Source organism: Ursus americanus, chromosome 3 (assembly GCF_024610735.1).
Source record: "Ursus americanus isolate L20-20 chromosome 3, mUrsAme1.1.p, whole genome shotgun sequence".
Lineage (NCBI taxonomy): Eukaryota > Metazoa > Chordata > Mammalia > Carnivora > Ursidae > Ursus > Ursus americanus.
Window position 1 is genome coordinate 22,574,311 of NC_142129.1, and position 19,963 is coordinate 22,594,273.

At 39.9% G+C, this 19,963-nt stretch overlaps 1 protein-coding gene across 1 annotated transcript in view; it reads right to left on the reverse strand.

Moving 5' to 3' along the window:
* Positions 1-289: 289 nt before the first annotated feature.
* Positions 290-19,963, reverse strand: part of STRIP2 (striatin interacting protein 2) — a 47,739-nt gene continuing 28,065 nt past the window's right edge. The window contains exons 18-21 of the mRNA XM_045792661.2: positions 18,222-18,288; positions 7,585-7,689; positions 6,516-6,720; positions 290-2,952 (exon numbers count right to left, since the gene is read on the reverse strand). Coding sequence (XP_045648617.1) covers positions 2,702-2,952; positions 6,516-6,720; positions 7,585-7,689; positions 18,222-18,288 — 628 coding nt within the window. The 3' untranslated portion in view covers positions 290-2,701. The remainder of the gene's footprint in view (positions 2,953-6,515; positions 6,721-7,584; positions 7,690-18,221; positions 18,289-19,963) is intronic.

A 19,963-nucleotide genomic window follows, 5' to 3' on the forward strand; every position in this document is an offset into this window, starting at 1 on the left:
CCCAGGCAGGAGCTATTCCATCAGCCTCGTGCCAGAATAAGAAGATGTATGGAGCAGAGCTAAATCTAGCAAGTTAACCTGAGTGGAGCAGAGCTGCAGCTGATCCCCAGACCCAGAAACAAGAAATAAAGGTGTGTTATAAGCCACTGAGATTTTGCAGTTGTGTTTGTTATTAGTCTACCCCCACGGAATCTGACACAAGATTTTATATATTCTTCTTTGTATATTATTCCTTTCTATATCTGTCTTTAAGATTCTTTTATGTTGAATTAAAGACCAAATTTCTAACTCCAGTTCAATTTCTTTTTATTAAAGTGCTTTCAGTAGATAAACAGCATTATCAACAATCAACACAAACTTTACTGAAATATTCACAAATAAAAATCCTCTATAAATCACTCAAATAATGTTTTCTAAGTAGTAACTGTAATCGCCATTGGAGGTTGGTTAATCTGAATTTATCCCTAACCACACACATGAGTTCTCAAATTGGAAGATTCAAATCAGTTACTTTAACATATGGGGCTGGCTGTCAATACCTGAATGCTGTCCCAGCAAGTCAGCAAAAAGATGTTGTGATTTGAAACTAATCACTTTTCTTGGTATCTCAGTTTCTCCATCTGCACTGAGAATTAATCTTCCCTTAAGAGAAGACTAGTGAAAAAGTATGAAATGTTAAAGCTTAGCGTACTTCTATGCCTCAGAAAGCATTCATGTGCATATTTTTAAAAGGGCAACTTATTTGTTCTTGACACAAATTAAATACTATATGGCTTTAAGAGAAATAGATTGATGACTGCTCTTTCCTTGAAAATTGTCTTTTCAGTTAAACCACATTAAAATAGATTAATAGGAGTCATCGATGATATGCTCAGTGAATTACTTTGATGGCAGTGAGGACAGCTGTCCGACTCAGGTAAAATTTACAAATTATTTTAAGAAGTGTCATCCATTACATACTTACATTTTTCATGACCTTTCCATAAAAACAGCAGTCCTGCTACCCTAAAGCTCAAAAAGGTGAAATCCAAGCTTATTTAGAATTCTGGTCTAGTTTCTTTGGGTATCGTTAACAACTATATCATGACTTCCAAATGAGACTGTGGTCGACAGAGTAAATAAGCCATTTTTTACTAGACCTCCTGGCACAATTAAAGTGGCCCGGTGCTATCATAAAAAAGATTCAGTAGTGTCTATGTCAGGGGGGAGGGCATTTAACATTTAAAAAAAGCTTGAAAATATAGATGACTTAATTGTGGGGACAGAAGAGAAATAAAATGATCCTGATCGAATCAGAACTTTTCTAAAAACCTTGTTTCTGTTGAGAGGTATGTGATTCTTTTCTTCTTTTTAAGATTTGTTTATTTGAGAAAGAGAGTGTGTGGAGGTAGGGAGGGACAGAGGAAGAGAGAGAGAATCTCAAGCAGACTCCCTGCTGAGCATGGAGCCCGACAGGACTCGGGGATCGATCTCATGACCCTGAGATCATGACCCAAGCCAAAATCAAGAGTCAGACGCTTAACTGACTGAGCCATCCAGGCGCCCTGACAAGTACGTGATTCTGCTGTAAAAGAAGTTTAAAGAGATTGGTACATCAACCCCTGTATTTTCAAAGAAGTGTGCCGTACTTTTAGGTAGGAACAGTATTGCTAAATCTCCATACCACGCTTTGAAAGCACTCGCAGTAAAAAGGAAAAAAAATCATTAATCAACATAGAAGAAAAATGGTAAGCTGTGATGCTCTCGCTATTCTATTCAATTAGAAAATAAATCGATCACGAGCACAAATGGACATAGCCATCTCAATAAATAAAACCTCCTGTGGTTACTTGTCATTTAAAAAATGAATTGGATGAAAAGGATAATTTTTTTACAGTGTACTCAGTTATCTGAAGACTGAAGTAGTTTCAGAAAAACATGAAACATCCTTAGAGGAGGCCTATTCAGACTGGCTGTGGCAGAGCGCTCCATGTCCCATACACGATGCACACAGAAATAATTTTCAGCTTGAACATAGATCTCTTCGGGAGTAGAGAAAAAACCCCACTTTACACAATATACCTTACTGTAACATGCAGTATTTAGGTAATAGTAAATCATCATCCTTTACAAAGAAGGTGCAGGTGCTCTAAAATCATCTTTGAGCTAATAATTTTAGAAAGAGGTGTCAAAATTTTTAATTTAAAATACAGACTTAATTTCAAAGTTGGTTTTGCCAAACCTCTTACAAGTCCTAGGAATCCAGGGTAAGCAAGAAGGAAGTGTTCTCCCTATTTTATGATTTGCCTCTCCCATTACCTGTGGTGAATGTCATGGATCAAATGCTATAATAAACTTACTCTTATTCTTGGGGCCAGCAAAGGCTGGCCTGGTTCTGGGCAAGACTAAAGCAGGGAGCGGTCCCACAAAAAAGCCTGTCCAGGACCGATCCAGCAGATTTTCAAGGCCCACTGGGTACCCAACTGACCCTAGTGCAAGCTGACCAATTTCTTGGGACTCAGGATCCTAGCTTTGCTCTATCTCCAGTCCCAAGGCCCCCAGAAGGGCCCTGCACTACACTGGATGTCCTCGGGCTAGGCCAGCTTTCCCCTGGACAAGCACTCCCAGACCTGGAAACAAAGGCTGAATGGGTAGGGTAGGCAGAGCACCATTTATTGGAGCCAAAGCCCATCTATCAGATGTTTTGTTGTTAAGAGCTCAGTCAGTGATTCTGGAGCAGCTCCTCCCAACAGATGGGCTGTGAAAACACCTCTCTCTCCAGCCAGAGCTCATATGAGTAGTGGAAATCCTCAGGCAGATCCAACCTCTGCCCCAGCACACTCTGCAAGCAGTTATCCACAGGTGAAAATTCAGAGTCCTGGGGCTTGTCATACCGGCGGCTGTTAAAAGCCTCAATGTTGGCCCTCAAGGTGCATTCTTCCGCTTGGAAGTCCCACGGCCTGGCATCGATGTCTGTGTTGGGAAGAGAGGAAGAAGAACATGTATACAACTCAGGACTCTGCTCCTCTTACCACAGAGTATGGTCTATGGGATAAGAACAATGAAACTGCTCAGAATTTCCTTTCTGTGGAGGGCAGGGTACTAAGCATATAATATGCTGTCACTCAAGGTTAAAAAATACACTTGTATATGCAGAGACTATCTTTGGAAGGGTAGTCAGGAAGCTGCTAACAGTGATTACCACTGAGAAAGAAATAAGGCCCCTGAGGGAGGTGGACTTTTGTTTTTTTTTTAACTGTACTTCCTCTTATTTTACTTTCTTACTAGTTATATGTATTATATTTTCCAAAATGGCAACTCAATTCCCTTTACTGAGGTTTCCTAGGGTATGGGAGTTACCCATTTGAATGGAATCACCAGCTCTCGAGGAATGGAAAGAGGCAGGAAGAGGTACAACAAGGAGAATCAGAATGGACCAATTACTGAAGACTTTACTGATTCCCTGTGACTTCTCCCAGCATATGATAAATGTATGTGTCAGTGTATGTTAAAATTACGAGGTGAAAGCTTCCATGAAGGTGAAAACAGAAAACAGATGATCTGCTTTCTTCTATTTATCCCACTCAGACACTTACTTCAGGGCTAGAGATCCATCTTTCCCAGATTTCTTATGTCCCACACTCAATGGTTTATCTTTTTTTTCTTTTTTAGAAGATTTTATTTTTGGGACGCCTGAGTGGCTCAGTTGGCCAAGCATCTTCAGCTCAGGTCATGATCCCAGGGTCCTGGGATCAAGCCCCGATTTGGGCTCCCTGCTCATCGGGGGGCCTGCTTTCCCCCTCCCTCTGCCTGCTGCTCTCCCTGCTTGTGTTCTCTCTCTGTCAAATAAATAAATAAAATCTTTTAAGAAAAATATTTTATTTTTTTAAGTAATCTCTATATCTAATATGGGGCTCGAACTCATGACCCCAGGATCAAGGGTCACATGCTCTACTGACTGAGCCAGCCAGGCGCCCCTGAATCGTTTATCTTAAGGAAGTATAGATTGGGTTTGGGTTCATGATGGCAGCAACAACAGACATGCCATTTGCCGGATAAAACATCTGCATGTTTTAAAAATCTACAAGAATTAAAAAAAAAAAATTTTTTTTATTATGTTATGTTAGTCACCATACAGTACATCATTAGTTTTTGATGTCGTGTTCCAAGATTCATTGTTTGCGTATAACACCCAGTGCTCCGTGCAATACGTGCCCTCCTTAATACCCATCACCGGCCTATCCCAATCTAAAAATCTACAAGAATTTAAATAGTTAATTGGCTTTATGTCTCATAGAAGTTGCATCCTGGCTTGATATCTGCCAATCATATATTTCCCTTAGTTTAGTGGGTTCTTTACTTCAGCATTCTCTAAAATTCAGGCAGGTTACAAATCTCAGCAAAGACAAGTCATTAGCCATCTTTACCAAAAACTCTTAAATACAATTATGCAAACAATGGTCAAATCCCACTACAGCAAATGTCAATACAATGAAAAAGCTCTCCAAAATAAATTCTTCCAAACTTTGGTCAATTTACCATATCTTGGTAGTCAACCAGATAATACAATGTTTCCTAATGTGAGACAATATGCAGCTCCCAATGGTACCTCAAGTGTACTACAGCTGAAAAAGTTTAAATTGAATCCATCTAACCTCCAGATCTAACTTTCAGTTTACTAGAATTACTAGAGATAGAGAGATAAGGTAAATGATGCCACAAAGAAGCAAGAGATAAATCCAGAAGCTGAAAATTCTGCAGGACAACTGGCCTAGTTCTTCAGTTAGTCAGCATTATGGAAAAAAAGTGAAAACAAAACACTGCTAGATTTAACAAATAAAAGGATAGAACAACCAGATGAAATTTGTGGCCCTGGGTTGGATTATGACTTGGAAAAAATAGCTGTAAAGAACATTTTGGGGGTGTGCCTGGCTGGCTCAGTCAGAAGAGCATGTGACTCTTGATCACGGGGTCGTGAGATTGAGCCCCACATCGGTGTAGAGATTACTTAGATAAATAAAACTTAAAAAAAGAGAACATTTTGAGACAACTGGGGAATTCTGACTAGGGACTTACTGGATAAAATGAAAACATACTAATATGGGAAGATGTAGATAATGTTAACTGAAAAAAGATGATGAAATAGTATGTATAATTTGCTATCGAAGCAAAATGTGTATATATGTAAAGAAAAAGATCTGGAAGAAAATACAATAAGATGTTGACAGTGGCAATCTTCAGGTGGTACAAACAAGGCATAAATATGGTGATACAGTAAAAAGGTTTCTGAGGTGTATTTTCTAACTGGTTGTTTTTTTTTAAGTTTATTTATTTAAGTAATCTCTACATCCAACTTGGGGCTCGAGCTCACAACCCTGAGATCAAGAGTCACGTGCTCATCCAACTGAACCAGCGGGGAAAGCTGCTTTTCTTTTTGCTTTTTCTAACTGCTTTTTAATAATAAAAGGTTATTTTAATTTTAGAAATCTCTTGGAGAAAACTGTCATTTAAAGGAATGTTTTCAAAAGGAGGTAATTACCTCTTAATTTACTTGTTTTATAAAATGGAAATTTTTAAAAGCAAATTCTACCCCCAATTTGGGGCTTGAACTCACAACCTTGAGATCACTAGTTGCATGTTCTACTGACTGAGCCAGCCATCCAGGCGCCCCTATAAAATGGATTCTTAAAAAAGATTTATTTTTTTTTTAAAGATTTTATTTATTTATTCGACAGAGAGAGAGACAGCCAGCGAGACAGGGAACACAAGCAGGGGGAGTGGGAGAGGAAGAAGCAGGCTCATAGCAGAGGAGCCTGATGTGGGGCTCGATCCCAGAACGCCGGGATCACGCCCTGAGCCGAAGGCAGACGCTTAACCGCTGTGCCACCCAGGCACCCCAAAAAATATTTATTTTTTTTAAGAAAGCACACGCATGCGTGTGCAAGTGGGGGGTGGGGCAGAGGGAGAGAATCTCCTACAGATTCTGTGCTGAGCGTGGAGCACCACACAGGGCTTGATCCCATGACCATGAGTTCATGACCCGAGCCAAAACCAAGAGTTGGATGCTTAACCAACTGAGCCACCCAGGCACCTCTAAAATGGATTTTTATAGTCAATATAGGACCAGGGCACATGCTAGAATTTGGGGTAGTAACTCTAAAGTTTGTTATATCAGCACCTGACTATAATTGCATACATATTTTCTCACCCAAACTATGTAATAATTCATACCAAAAGAGTAGAGATAAATATTTATTTAGTTTTATGTTTTTTTAAAGATTTTATTTACTTACTTGAGCGTGAGAGTGAGAGAGCTCAAGAGGTGGGGAGGGAAGGGCAGAGGGAGAGGGAGAAGCAGACTCCCCACGGAGCATGGAGCCTGACAGAGGGGTGGGGGGGCTTGATCCCAGTACCCTGAGATCATGACCTGAGCCGAAGGCAGATGCTTAAATGACTGAGCCACCCTGGAGCCCCTCATATAGTTTTGTTTAAACCCTGGGCATCTCCTGGAGGTCAAGAGCTCTGAGAATACTCACCGTTCCCATAAGCCCAGTCATCATTCATGCGGTGGCGTACTTTCTGATAGATGGCTGACATGGTTTTCATGTTACTTTTCCTCCACTGGCGCCCCAGGTACTTGGTCTGTATTTTTAGCAGCTTCAGAACATAAAGTTGCAGCATGGCCTGTTTGACCTTGAGGGCCCGCTTTAAGATTGGAGCGGATTTGAATACCACCAACATCTAGGCATTTAAAGAGAGGTGGGAGCAAAGAAAGGCAGATAAGGATCTAAAGTTTCTTGGAACTTCCAACTCACAAATTAAGCCGAACCTGACTGGTCTCAACACCCTGGGGGAGTTTTTGGGAACCTATGATCCAGGTTCTATTTATATTTAGTCTTCAAGAACATAGAGGAACCACTCCATTTATATGTCGCAATTCAAAGTTTCTAATATTCCAAGTATGTGATATAAAGAGCAAAATAATTTTGTCAGCCACACATTCCATTTCTACCGTTACCAGTTTCTTACGTATCTTCTGGATACGTAATTCTGTGTACACATATATTATTTTTATTAACAAAAACCACAGCCAACTATATATCCTGTCACATAGTTCTATACCTTGCTTTTTATTTAACAATATATCTTGAAAATTATTCCATATCAATATAGAACTGCCTCGTTCCTTTTTTTTCCTGCCTCATTCTTTTTAACGGTTGTACAATATTCTAAGGATGTACCAAAATTATTTAACCAGTTGGTCCTGTATTAATAGGCTTTGGATTGTTTCCAATCTTTCATGATTCATGCTGCAATGAATAAACTTAGACTGGCGTCATTTGGGATGTGTGCTTATAATCCAAATAACAATGTTAACTTTCCAACCAGAGCTGCCCTGGGGGAGGGTCCATATTCAGCTCCTTGTAAAGAAATGGACTGATGAATAATTATCTCAATAGATAAATAAGTGCCCAGAATTAGGTGTTCACCTTATGTAGCATTTAGTGTCTCTCTATAGAGCTCACAAATCAGGAAGTCCATAAATACTTAAGATTAAAAAAAGTCAGTCAGATGGACACCCCCATGATCTGCAGCCCCACTCACCATGGTTCTGGAATGCTTCCATTTGGTCAGTTTATTGAGCAGCCTCAGAAGGTTGATGCAGGAAAAGAGGTTCCTCCAACAGAACTGGTTGTTGTCTCCAGCTTCCTGTAATAAGGCAGGCCCACCATTACCTCAACACCTATAAGGCTTTCATTCCCCCAGAAGCCTGGAAGTCACCACTGATCAGTTTAGGTGAGGCCTTCCTTATGAAGTGCTACCTCCTCACCATTCTGCTCTTCACACACTAAGGCCTCAAAGCATGCAATATTCTTCACCTGAAAACACACAGCTGCCAATCCCGGAAGGCTGCACCTAGAGCAAGTACTGATTAGAAAGAGGATACGTGAACATAAGAACTTCACTCAAGCAAGTCTTCTTGTGTAACTTCTGCTTTAGAATCAGAAAAGAGATAGAATTTTACCCCCATATACCTTGCACTTATATAAGCTGTGTCTGTAACTGCTAGGAGATATTCTGGTAGGTTTCTTCCCTTCCCTTCCCTTCCTTTATTTCCTTTCCCTCCTTTCTTCCTTTTTTAAGTGGGCTCTAAACCCAACGTGGGGCTTGAACTCACGACCCTGAGATCCAGTCACATGCTCTACTGATTGAGCCGGCCAGGTGCCCCAATTCTGGTAGATTTCAGACTATGTTGGATGGATCTGATATTCATTATGATTGAATTTTTTTAAATCATCCTCCACCCTCCTTTATCAAACCCTATTGCAGTAAATTTCTTAATTCTCCAGCATGGAAGCAAAAATGGCAGATGGTAAATTCTAACCAGGTGTTTCTCTTGTATGTTTATTGATAGCTTGTGAGCACCCAACCAGAGATAACAGATGGATGTCAGATTAGAAACAGGTATCTATTCACAGAAACATCTTTCAGGGACAAAAATAAGACCCCTTCTGGATTGGGGGCCTGTGAATATACTGATGTACTGATGTCAGAAGCTGTATAAATCAATGAGCATGCATGGTGGTCAAATTAACATCTTGGAAATTCCTCACGCCTACAATTTGATAGGAGGATATAAGAGTAGGAGACAATGTGTAGAAGTGAGCTGTTGTCTGAAGAATGGAAAATTACCCCCTCCTTTCCCAAATTAATCCAAAGCAAGCAAGACAGACATGCATCTAATGGGGAATGAACATCCAGGATTTTTGAGAGTATTAGGCTCTACTAAGAAATAAAGAAGAGTCGGGGTCAAAAAGTTTCAGGGAAACTTTTTAGAAATATTATTTAGAAAAAATTGTTCAACTTCCTGTAGTAAATGTTCAATACTGTGCTTAGAACTAGTACCTGGAGAACCATCTATTTCCTTCTAAGAGAAATTTCCATGGGAGCTTCCACTCTAATGCACCAGCTAGTCGGCTTGCCCAAAACAGATAGGTTCTACAGATGTTCCACCTTGTGTGGCCAACAGAGGAACGGACTCTTAAATGTTTATTTATTTTTTTTTAAAGAAGCAGGAGAAACAGCAGAGGAGGGAGGCTATGTATATCTCCACTGTGAGCTTCCCTTATCCTGATATCTAATATGATAGCAGCATAAACAGCCTTGTATTCCTTAGCACCTCAAAAAATAATATGGGAGGGGTGCCTGGCTGGCTCAGTTGGTAGAGCATGCGACTCTTGATCTCGGGGTCTGAGTTCAAGCCGCACGTTGGGCATAGAGCTCACCTTAAAACAAAAACAAAAAATGGGAGTAGGGGTATGGCTTGTAGAAGCAGCACTGGAGCAGACACTAGGACACCTGGATTATGGCTTTGACCCTGGCTGCATGATGGTGGATAAGTCATTTCCCTGTTTCTTGTAAGAGGTTGAATTAGATCATCTTTAAGATCCTTCACCTCTGATCATTTATAGTACTGTGATTTATCTCAACTTTCTCCATTTGAGTCAAAAGTGAAGTTTTAAGTGAAAGTAAGCTGATCGTGGCTGCTTTTTCCTCAAAGCTCAGTCTCAAGAGTCCCCGGAAAGACACCCCCAGTTCCCTCCTGAAGATAGTCTCATCGGCCCAGGGCCTTGCTTTCTTTTTTTTTCTGATAATGCTTCCCTCCCGACTAAAACTAGCCCCACTTCCGCATCACCAGACGTTGCCTGAAGTGGGCACTGACCGAACACATGCTAGTCCATGGCTGTCTCAGGATAGCAGATCCCAGGCTTGTCTGTTTGCAGCAACAGGCTCTCCATGGAGCCCTGCTCAAGGCTTCTGCCTTCTTCCAACCCAACAGATCATCATTTTCCAGCAGACCTTTAGCTCCATGGGGTGTCTTTTCAGATTTGCCAGACTTGGGGGGTTTTGTTTGTTTATGTTCAGTAAGGCAAATTGCCTGCTTTCTCTTTTTTGGGAGGGCAGGACTCAGCGTATTGAGTAAAATGTAAACTTCTGTGGGGGGATATATTTTGTGAACAGCAGCACTTGGCCATATTCTCTTGTTTCTGATACTTTACACTATCCAAAGTAAGACCTTTACTCACTTTCTAACAGCGGAAGTTGAAAGAAGAAAACATTTGCCCACGTTCCACTTGCATACATAAACATTTGTTTACTAAAACAATCCCATTTACAACTGAACCAAAAATAATAAAATAGCTATGAATAAACTTAACCAAAGAGATGAAAGACCTGTACTCTGAAAACTATAAAACACTGATGAAAGAAATTAAAGAGGACACAAAGAAATGGAAAGGCATTCCATGCTCATGGATTGAAAGAATATTATTAAAATGTCTATCTACCCAAAGCAATCTACAGATTTAATGCAATCCCTATCAAAAAACCAACAGCATTTTCTACAGAACTAGAGCAAACAATACTATAATTTGCATGAAACCACAAAAGACCCTGAATAGTAAAGAAATTTTAAAAAAGAAAAACAAAACTAGAGGTATCACAATTCCAGACTTCAAGTTATATTACAAAGCTGTAGTAAGCAAAACAGTATGGTTCTGGCACAAAACAGACTTATAAATCAATAGAACAGAATAGAAAACCCAGAAATAAATCCACAATTACATGGTCAATTAATCTTTGACAAAGGAGAGAAGAATATACATTGGGAAAAAGATAGTCTCTTCAACAAATAGTGCTGGGAAAACTGGACAGCTACATGATAAAGAATGAAACCGGACCACTTTCTTTCACCATACACAAAAATAAACTGAAAATGGATAAAAGACCTACATATGAGACCTGAAATCACAAAAATCGTAGAAGAGAGCACAGGCAGTAATTTCTCTGACATTGGGCCATAGCAACATTTTTCTAGATGTCTCCTGAGGCAAGGGAAATAAAAGCAAAAATAAATTATTGGGACTACATTAAAATAAAAAGCTTCTGCACAGCAAAGGAAACAATCAAAACTAAAAGGCGACCTATGGAATGGGAGAAGATATTTGCAAATGACATATCCCACAAAGGGTTAGTATCTAAAATATATAAAGAACTGATACAATACCCCAAACCCAAATAATCCAATTTAAAAAATGTGCAGAAGACATGAACAGACATGTCTCCAAAGAAGACATCCAGCTGTCCAACAGACACATGAAAAGATGTTCAATGTCACTCATCACCAGGGAAATGAAAATCAAAACGACAATGAGTTATTACCTCACACCAGTCAGAATGGCTAAAATAAAAAACACAGGAACAACAAATGTTGGTGAGGACGTAACTCTCTTGCACTGTTGGTGGGAATGCAACCTAGTTCCTCAAAAAGTTAAAAACAGAACTACCCTATGATCCAGTAATTGCACTACTTGGCATTTACCCTCCAAAATACAAAAACCCTAATTCAAAGGGATACATGCACCCCTATGTTTACTGCAGCATTATTTACAATAGCCAAGATACGGAAGCAGCCCACGTGTGCATTGGAATGGATAAAGAAGATGTGCCATATAAATACAACGGGATAGTTTTCAGTCATAAAAAAGAATGAAATCTTGCATTTGCAACAACATGGATAGTTGGAGACTATAATGCTAAGTGAAATAAGTCAGAGAAAGATAAATACTATATGATTTCACTCATATATGGAATTTAAGAAATAAAACAAATGGGGGCGCCTGGGTGGCGCAGTTGTTAAAGCGTCTGCCTTCGGCTCAGGGCATGATCCCGGTGTTCCCGGATTGAGTCCCACATCGGGCTCCTCCGCTGGGAGCCTGCTTCTTCCTCTCCCACTCCCCCTGCTTGTGTTCCCTCTCTCGCTGGCTGTCTGTCACATAAATAAATAAAATCTTAAAAAAAAAAAAAAGAAATAAAACAAATGCGTAAAGGAAAAAAAAGATAAAAAGATAAACCAAGAGACTCTTAACTATAGAGAACAAACTGATGGTTACCGGAGGGGAGGTGGATGGGGGGATGGGGGAAATAGATGATGGGGATTAAAGTCTACACTTACGATTAGTACTGAGTAATGTATAAAATTGCTGAATCACTATATTGTATACCTGAAACGAACATAACATGGCATGTTAACTATACTGGAATTAAAATTAAAAACTTTAAAAAATTGTTTGCATACACCTTGTGTCTAAAAATTCAGTTCAGGGATCACATCCTACCCTTTCATAAGCATCTCTAAAGCACTGTGAGGGTTCTGTTCTCAAGATCCATCTTAGCCCAGCTGAGTGAGCCAAGCCGAATAAAAACGGAGGTTTACGCCAGTTATGTGGATAATTAACTCAAATGACTGCTGAAAGAACAGAGTGTTTCTTCCTTTTGTACTGAGGAAATTAGATTGGTTAGAATCTGAGCACTAGAAGAAACTTAGCTTTTAGACTTGGCTAAGTATAGTCCAATTCTGTCATCCAGAGAAGCAAAACCTGAGACTCAGGGAAAGAAGGGGCTTGCTTTTAAGGTCACATAAGTGCCCCAACCAGGGCCTGAACCTCTATCTCTGTCTTTATTTATAGTTATAACACTTTGTCTTTATTTCAAACAAGGAGAAGATAACAGTTTCCAGAAACAACAACAAAATTAAGGAGGGCACATATGGCATGGAGCACTGCGTGTTAGACGCAAACAATGAATCATGGATCACGACATCAAAAACTAAGGATGTACTGTATGGTGACTAACATAACATAATTAAAAAAAAAAAAAAAGAAACAACAACAAAAATAGTGAGGCTTCCTGTATTAAATGGGAGCGTCTGATTAAAGAAGTGCTTCTAGGGGTGCCTGGCTGGCTCAGTTGGAAGAATATGCGATTCTTTTTTTTTTTTTTTTTTAAAGATTTTATTTATTTATGTGACAGAGAGACAGCCAGAGAGAGAGGGAACACAGCAGGGGGAGTGGGAGAGGAAGAAGCAGGCTCACAGCGGAGGAGCCCGATGTGGGACTCAATCCCAGTACGCCGGGATCACGCCCTGAGCCGAAGGCAGACGCTTTAACGACTGCGCTACCCAGGCGCCCCAGAGTATGCGATTCTTGATCTCAGGGTCTTGAGTTCCAGCCCCACATTGGAGGTAGACATTACTTAAATAAATAAATAAATAAGTAAATAAGTAAATAAATAAATAAATAAAAACTTAAAAAAGAATAAAGAAGTGCTGCTGCTGCTAAGTATTAAGTCTAATATATTTTAAACCTTCTCAGCTTATTAAATTTCCTAGCGATGATTATTATTTTCAGATTGAAAACCAGCTCTTCACTGAAAATCAGAATTACTAATATTAGCTTGGTTGTTATGTAATGAATCCATGGAAATTTTGGAAAAGTTTATGCTAATCTGATGGCCCAACCTCTTCCTTTTATAGGTGGAACTCGGATAGCCTACAGGAAATTTGCTCAAGATAACTTAGAGCTGTAGTTCTGTCTGCCTTTTCTATACTTACAAACTAGTCTATTTCTTTGCTTTGGGCTTCAGGTTTTTCATGCCATGTCAGCCCTGCATTTATTTGAACCTATTTGAAAAACATTTGCTAGGTTTTAACACTTACTGATTGAAAACTCACAATAGTAACCATTTCTTGGTAAATGAGTCTTTTGATTCATTCCATTATTATGGTTCACACAACTGAAAATGAATTCATATTTTTAGCTTAGACTTTCTTTTCCCAAATCATTATGGAATGATTCCCTTATCATATGGATTACTGACAATTAAGTTACTATAGATTAAGAACCCAGATAACATAAAACTGAGCTATAATTCTTAAGTGGTGTGAGTAAAAAGGAGGAAGGAGAAGAGAAAAATCTCAAAATCATTTGGGGAGCTTTAGCAAACTATTTGTGCCCTGGAGAGGGATCTGGACACGTGAGTTTGAAAAATCATTCCAGAGGGGCTCCTGGGTGGGGCAGTCGGTTGAGCCTCTGACTCTTGGTTTCGGCTCAGGTAGTGATCTCAGGGTTGTGAGCTGGAGCCCTGCATCAGGCTCTGTGTTCGGCATGGAGCCTGCTTCAGATTCTCTCTCTGTCCCTCTCTGCTCTTCTCACTTGCGTGTGCCAGTGTATGCACATGCACGCTCTCTCTCTAAATAAATCTTTAAAAAAAGAAAAAGAAAAAGAATTTCAGAGATTCTAATCTCTTCTAGTACCCATTACAGAAATGGTGACTTAACAGATAAACTGATAAAATGTTAAAAGACATTTATCCATGGTCCTTCCTCTATATAAACATACCTCATAGAAAATGGATAAATACCTTATGACGTACTCACATTATATCTAGAACAGAGAAACCATAATGCTAAAGGCAATACTGGCTTTATTTATTTATTTATTTTTTTAAAAGATTTTTTATTTATTCATTCGACAGAGAGAGAGATAGCCAGCGAGAGAGGGAACACAAGCAGGGGGAGTGGGAGAGGAAGAAGCAGGCTCATAGCGGAGGAGCCTGATGTGGGGCTCGATCCCACAACGCCGGGATCACGCCCTGAGCTGAAGGCAGACGCTTAACCGCTGTGCCACCCAGGCGCCCCGCAATACTGGCTTTAAATAGTGATGGTGAATGTCAGAAGACTTTATTTAAAAATTAACTTAATAATTTCACTCGCATATATCTAAAAGGAAATGCCAAATGTTTCTTTGCAAATGGCTAGGTCGTGCAAATTCTGACTCGCTGTTTTGGCTCTACCTAGCTACAAGGCTTTGGACAACACTTCACCACTCTACCCATTTCCTCATCAGTAAAGGATGGGATTCGGCAAGCTACTAGAAACTTCTAGCTCTGATACTCAGTGGTTCCACAAATACTACTTTTTCTCATTCCTCCATTCTTAATTTATAGCCTACTTGGCATCTACATTGTTCAAAATATGCTCTTTTTTGTATGTGAAGCTGCTGTTACTAAATCACATTCTGTACGAAAAAACAAGCGTTTTGAACTCTGGGTTGGCTTTGCAGCAGTGACACAGATTTACACAGAACTTTCCACATTTTTTGGGGAATCTCTGTAAGATAGGAGAGTAAGGAGGATGGGATTTAATCTGTATGATTTCTCTTTAAGGCCAACAGGCCCTCAAAGAAAGCAGACCTACAACCTTACCCTCATTTCAATATACTCTAAAGCGGCGGTTTCTTTCTTTCTTTCTTTCTTTCTTTCTTTCTTTCTTTCTTTCTTTCTTTCTTTCTTTATTAAAAATTTTTATTTATTTATTTGACAGAGATAGACAGCCAGTGAGAGAGAACACAAGCAGGGGGAGTGGGAGAGGAAGAAGCAGGCTTCCAGCGGAGGAGCCTGACATGGGGCTCGATCCCAGGACACGCCCTGAGCCCAAGGCAGACGCTTAACGACTAAGCCACCCAGGCGCCCCTAAAGCAGAGGTTTCTAAAACTTTTTTTTTTGTATTGCACACATCTCTCAGTAAATAATTGTTGCTGTACTCCTAAATATACACATTTACTTCTAAGATAGAAATATATTATTGTAATGACATTATGTATGTTCTAATATAGAAATATAGTAGAAAGAAAAAAGGATATTCACACAAAAGATCAAAATATTTCACCCCCCAAAGCATCATCTTGCCCACCCAACTTTTTATACCACTGCCCTAAACAACCATCAAAATGCTGAGCATTCTACAATACTTGCTGGAGCCATATCCACTGCCTTTTCTAGCAACCTCCTTCCAAAGACCATACCTATCTTCCACACAATCATACGTTCACTCTCCTTCCCTTATGTTTGGAATTTAATGTTTTCCTACTTTAGTAGGATTGAATTTGAATATAGACATTTGGAGATACAGAAGTTGTAAGCCTTCCTATACCAGGTGGGTAGGGAAACTTCTCAGTACATGGGTAAGATGGCCTATTGTAGAGCTAAGTATTTTGACAAGATGGGAAGACTTTAGAATTTGGAGTTATACAGAGAATATTGAAATAAACGCCCAACAGTAGTAGAAAGCAATCATTTTTTAAAAATTAAGGAGTGGAATATTATATGTAGCTATTAAAAATCATGTTCTCAAATATGTTCAAAGTCACATTGTGAACATTTAAATTTTATTATGTGAATTGAAACATATACAAAGTCCTTGTTTTCTTAAATAACGCATGTATGTATATATGTGAATTAATATGTACATACATATGGTGACTATAGGAAAATACTAACAGTGGTGACATGTAGGTAGTATAATTAAGGTATTTTTGGTTTTTTTCCCCATATTTTTCTGTATTTATCCAATTTTCTGCAATAGTATGTACTGATTTTATAAACAGGAAAAAAACCTTGAAATATTATTTAAAGAAAATCCTCCGCATTTATAAAAGCCAGTACATTTTCTGTTTACAATTAATTCACTGAGCCTGGAAAAGAGATGCATTTTACTCATATAAACATTAGTGTTTTCTGAGTACAGAAGCCATCAGTTTAGATGAACAAACCATTATACTGAGGACCTATATGGAGTAAACTTGCTAGTTACTGAAGCCCATGATTAGGCTCCGGAAGTACTTTGCTGTAAATTTAAGCCAACAAAAATCTGTGGTTACCAAATGAAACCACCAGGTGCCACTGTTGCTTTATGGAAAGGAGCACCAATTGGTTTCTTATTTAGAATAGATATGTGCTTTCACCCGCTCATGGATAACAAAATCTTCTCAGAGGCATAACAATTATTTCAATAATTTTATGCTCATATCCCAAAAAGTAAATCAGAAGAGATTGGAAGGTATAGTTCCATCAATTGCCTACATATGGGATTGAGAAAAAGAGAACATATTGTATCAAGAAATAGATTCCAGCCATAAAAGCTGACTTTATGTTTTGAAATACCCTACTAATAGTAGCATTTTAATGCTGTTTACCACTGTTTTCTGTGAGAAAGTGCATTCTTTATTCTAACTCTGAATGGCAGGGATGTAAGTTTCCACCCTGGCTCTGCTACTTTCAATTGGAAGGTTTTGGCAGTTAACTTCTCCATCTATAAAACAGTAAGACCAAGCTTATACAGTTATTTTAAGGATGGCATAACATCATGTGCATAAACAGGGTTATTAGACGTATTATTTCTCTCTGCAGGGATAAGAAGTTTCCAGCTTCCTTTGGCCACTGAGCCCACATCTAAGTGAGACAGGAAATCTCTGCCTGATGCAAAAAGTGTGCTAGACTTAATATCTTAGAACATGGGTCTTTTTCTAATTCAGGATGTATCATTTATGAAGAGTGGACCATGACAAGTCACTTCATCCATTGGGCCTTCTGGTTCCTCATCTTTAAATAGGGGATTGGGCTAAATGGCTCTCCGGTCCCCTCCAGCCAAGAATCCTATGGTTCTATAAAACCTGTACCACAGAAGGTATCATTCTATTTGTGCATAATACACTTTCCTGATGCAACATTTCGCAGGTATTAAAGTTGAGGGGCAAAGGGTTGTGGGACATATGGGTGCTACTATCTACTCATTCAGCAAGGGAGCTCCTTTCATGTACCAAACATAGTGCTAGACTCTGGGGATATAAGAATGAAGATGATACCATCTCTTCCTTCAAGGAGTTTTCAGTCAAATGGAGAAACAGATACAGATAACCAAGTACAATGCAACAGGGGGAGGGTGTGGACTGAGTATATCGAAGGAGGTATATCTACATGAGGCAGACACTTGATCTTCAGTGTGCTGTTGACCAGTCAGTTTCATGAAATTCAAAGTAATTCTGAGGGACTTTTTGATTTACCTAAAGTTGTTTTCAGGATGAAGAAATTTCTGGGTCATTCTTCTGTGGCTATTACCAACTTTTGGCTTAAAGAGACCTAGGCAAGGTATTTTCTGAAGTGCACTCTCCTGGGTTTTAAAGAATACATGGAAATAAAAGGTAGCATAGCAGAAAGGAGACAGATCATTGTTTAGAACAGACCAGTAGAGATTTCTTGCCATTTAGCACAGATGTTCACATTCAATTTCAGTCCCATTATCTTTCTAAATTCCCTCTCCTCCTTAGTGTTTGTCACTGACCGTTTTCTCTTCTCTGCAAATTGCTATGCTCAGTTTTTCCAAATTTTTCTCAACTGGGTCAGCAGCTCTAAACCCTCACTGCCTCTGTGCTCTTGCCAATATGCCTTTATTGATCTGAGACTCCCAAACCAGGGCATTACGCGGCTGCAGAAAAAATGGAAGAGCAAATACCAGCCTCTGCCATCTGGCAATTTCAAAAGCTACCAAATCCCCCTCTGCTTACCAGACTCTCTGTAGTAAGCTCCGGCAAATCCTGGATGGTACAGCAAGGGTAATCCAGGACCGAGATACTGCAAAATGCAGAGAAAGGGGCAGGCTTTAGGGAAATAGCAATGGCAGAAAATGCCAGTATCTGAAATGGCAGGAATTATTTCTCCCCAGCAGGCCCCATCTTTTTCCCAAATTGCTTAGTGACCTCAGCTGAAACTGAGGGTTGTGGTGACAGTCAACTCTAGCTCCAGTCTCCTCTCCTTACAGTAATGAGAGGAATCCACAGAGCTCCTTAAGGCCAGCCCCCATCTGGCAGATGCAAAAGAAGGCAGCAAGAGAGCCTCTGGTATAGCCACCTATCTCCTCTCTTCTTGAAAGAGTCCGGACATATGTGCACTTCTGTTTTTGCATTTAAGTGTATGGTTGTGAACTGTTCCCAGAGATGCTGCCCAAACTCAACCCACTTAGTAACAATCTGTGGACACAAGGATGAAATGAAGACCTTTCCTATGTCCCTTACCAGATGTTTCCGAAAGCCAGGAGCTCTGGGAAATGATCATGGAAGCCATTCTTGAAGGAAGCTTAAGACAGAGGCAGCTTCCTGCAGCAGGGCCAATCTAATAGCTCAAGAATGGTAATAGCACTGGGGCATCTGGGTGGCTCAGTCAGTTAAGTGTCCAATCCAACTCGATCTCACCTCAGGTCATGATCTCAGGGTCATGAGATCAAGCCCCACGTCGGGCTCTGCGCATGGAACCTGCTTAAGATTCTCTCTCTCTTTCTCTATCCCCTTCTGCCCACCCCTCCCCGCTCCCGCTTGCACTCATGCATGTACTCTCTAAAAAAAAAAAAAAAAAAAAAGGAATGGTAACAGCATCAGCCCCCAAAACTGACAGGGGGCTTCTAAGGGAGCTGGAGGCTCTGCAGTGAGCCCAGGGACGCAGGCATGAGTCGGTAGGGGAAATGAGGCACTGCATTATGACAGGGACATAATTACTCAAAATTACAGTTCTTTCTTTCCTTTTCTCTCTTTGTCATTGGTACAATGCAGAATTTAGCTCATCTCTAATGCTCCTTCTGATTCTGACATTCCGTAAGCTTTATAACCAATCTATCTGAACTAGTGCAGTTGGAAATGGATAAAGGATGTTGGCAAAACAAGGGCCATCAACAGGAGTATGGGTTTCTTGGACCTGTCTCTACATTTCGAAAGTCAAAACTCTATCCAAGCAAGAGGCAACAATTTGTTTACCTAGAAATGTTTACCTTTGTCCAAGAAACCCACAGTGATAACCCAGGGGAAGCAAGGTAGGAGATGAGAGGGCAGTGGATCTACCTATAGTATTGCTCATCATCTTAATTCACTCTACTGGATTCTCCCAGGGCTGCCAGTTCTATAGTTACGGCTCCATTAGTATAAACGTTCTTGGCTGACTTATCCACTTATCTACCCACCCCCCACAAAGCCCCATGGCAAAGTAGATGCTGGCAACTAGGAAATGGGGGCAGGAAATCAAAGACAGATTTGTTCCATCCTCTGTGAACTGAGTTCTAGCCTAAGGGGGCAAAAAATAAAGTTACAAGTTTCTGGAATATCTATCCAGATGGTAAAAGCCATGAGGAAACTGTGTAATAAGGGGCTATGCGTGCTCCAAGTTCTCAGGGATCATGCCACAGTAAAGCTTACAGGTAGTACAGAAGAGGACCATCTTATCCAGGCCAAACTTAGTTAATGATGTAGTCTGGCACTACCAC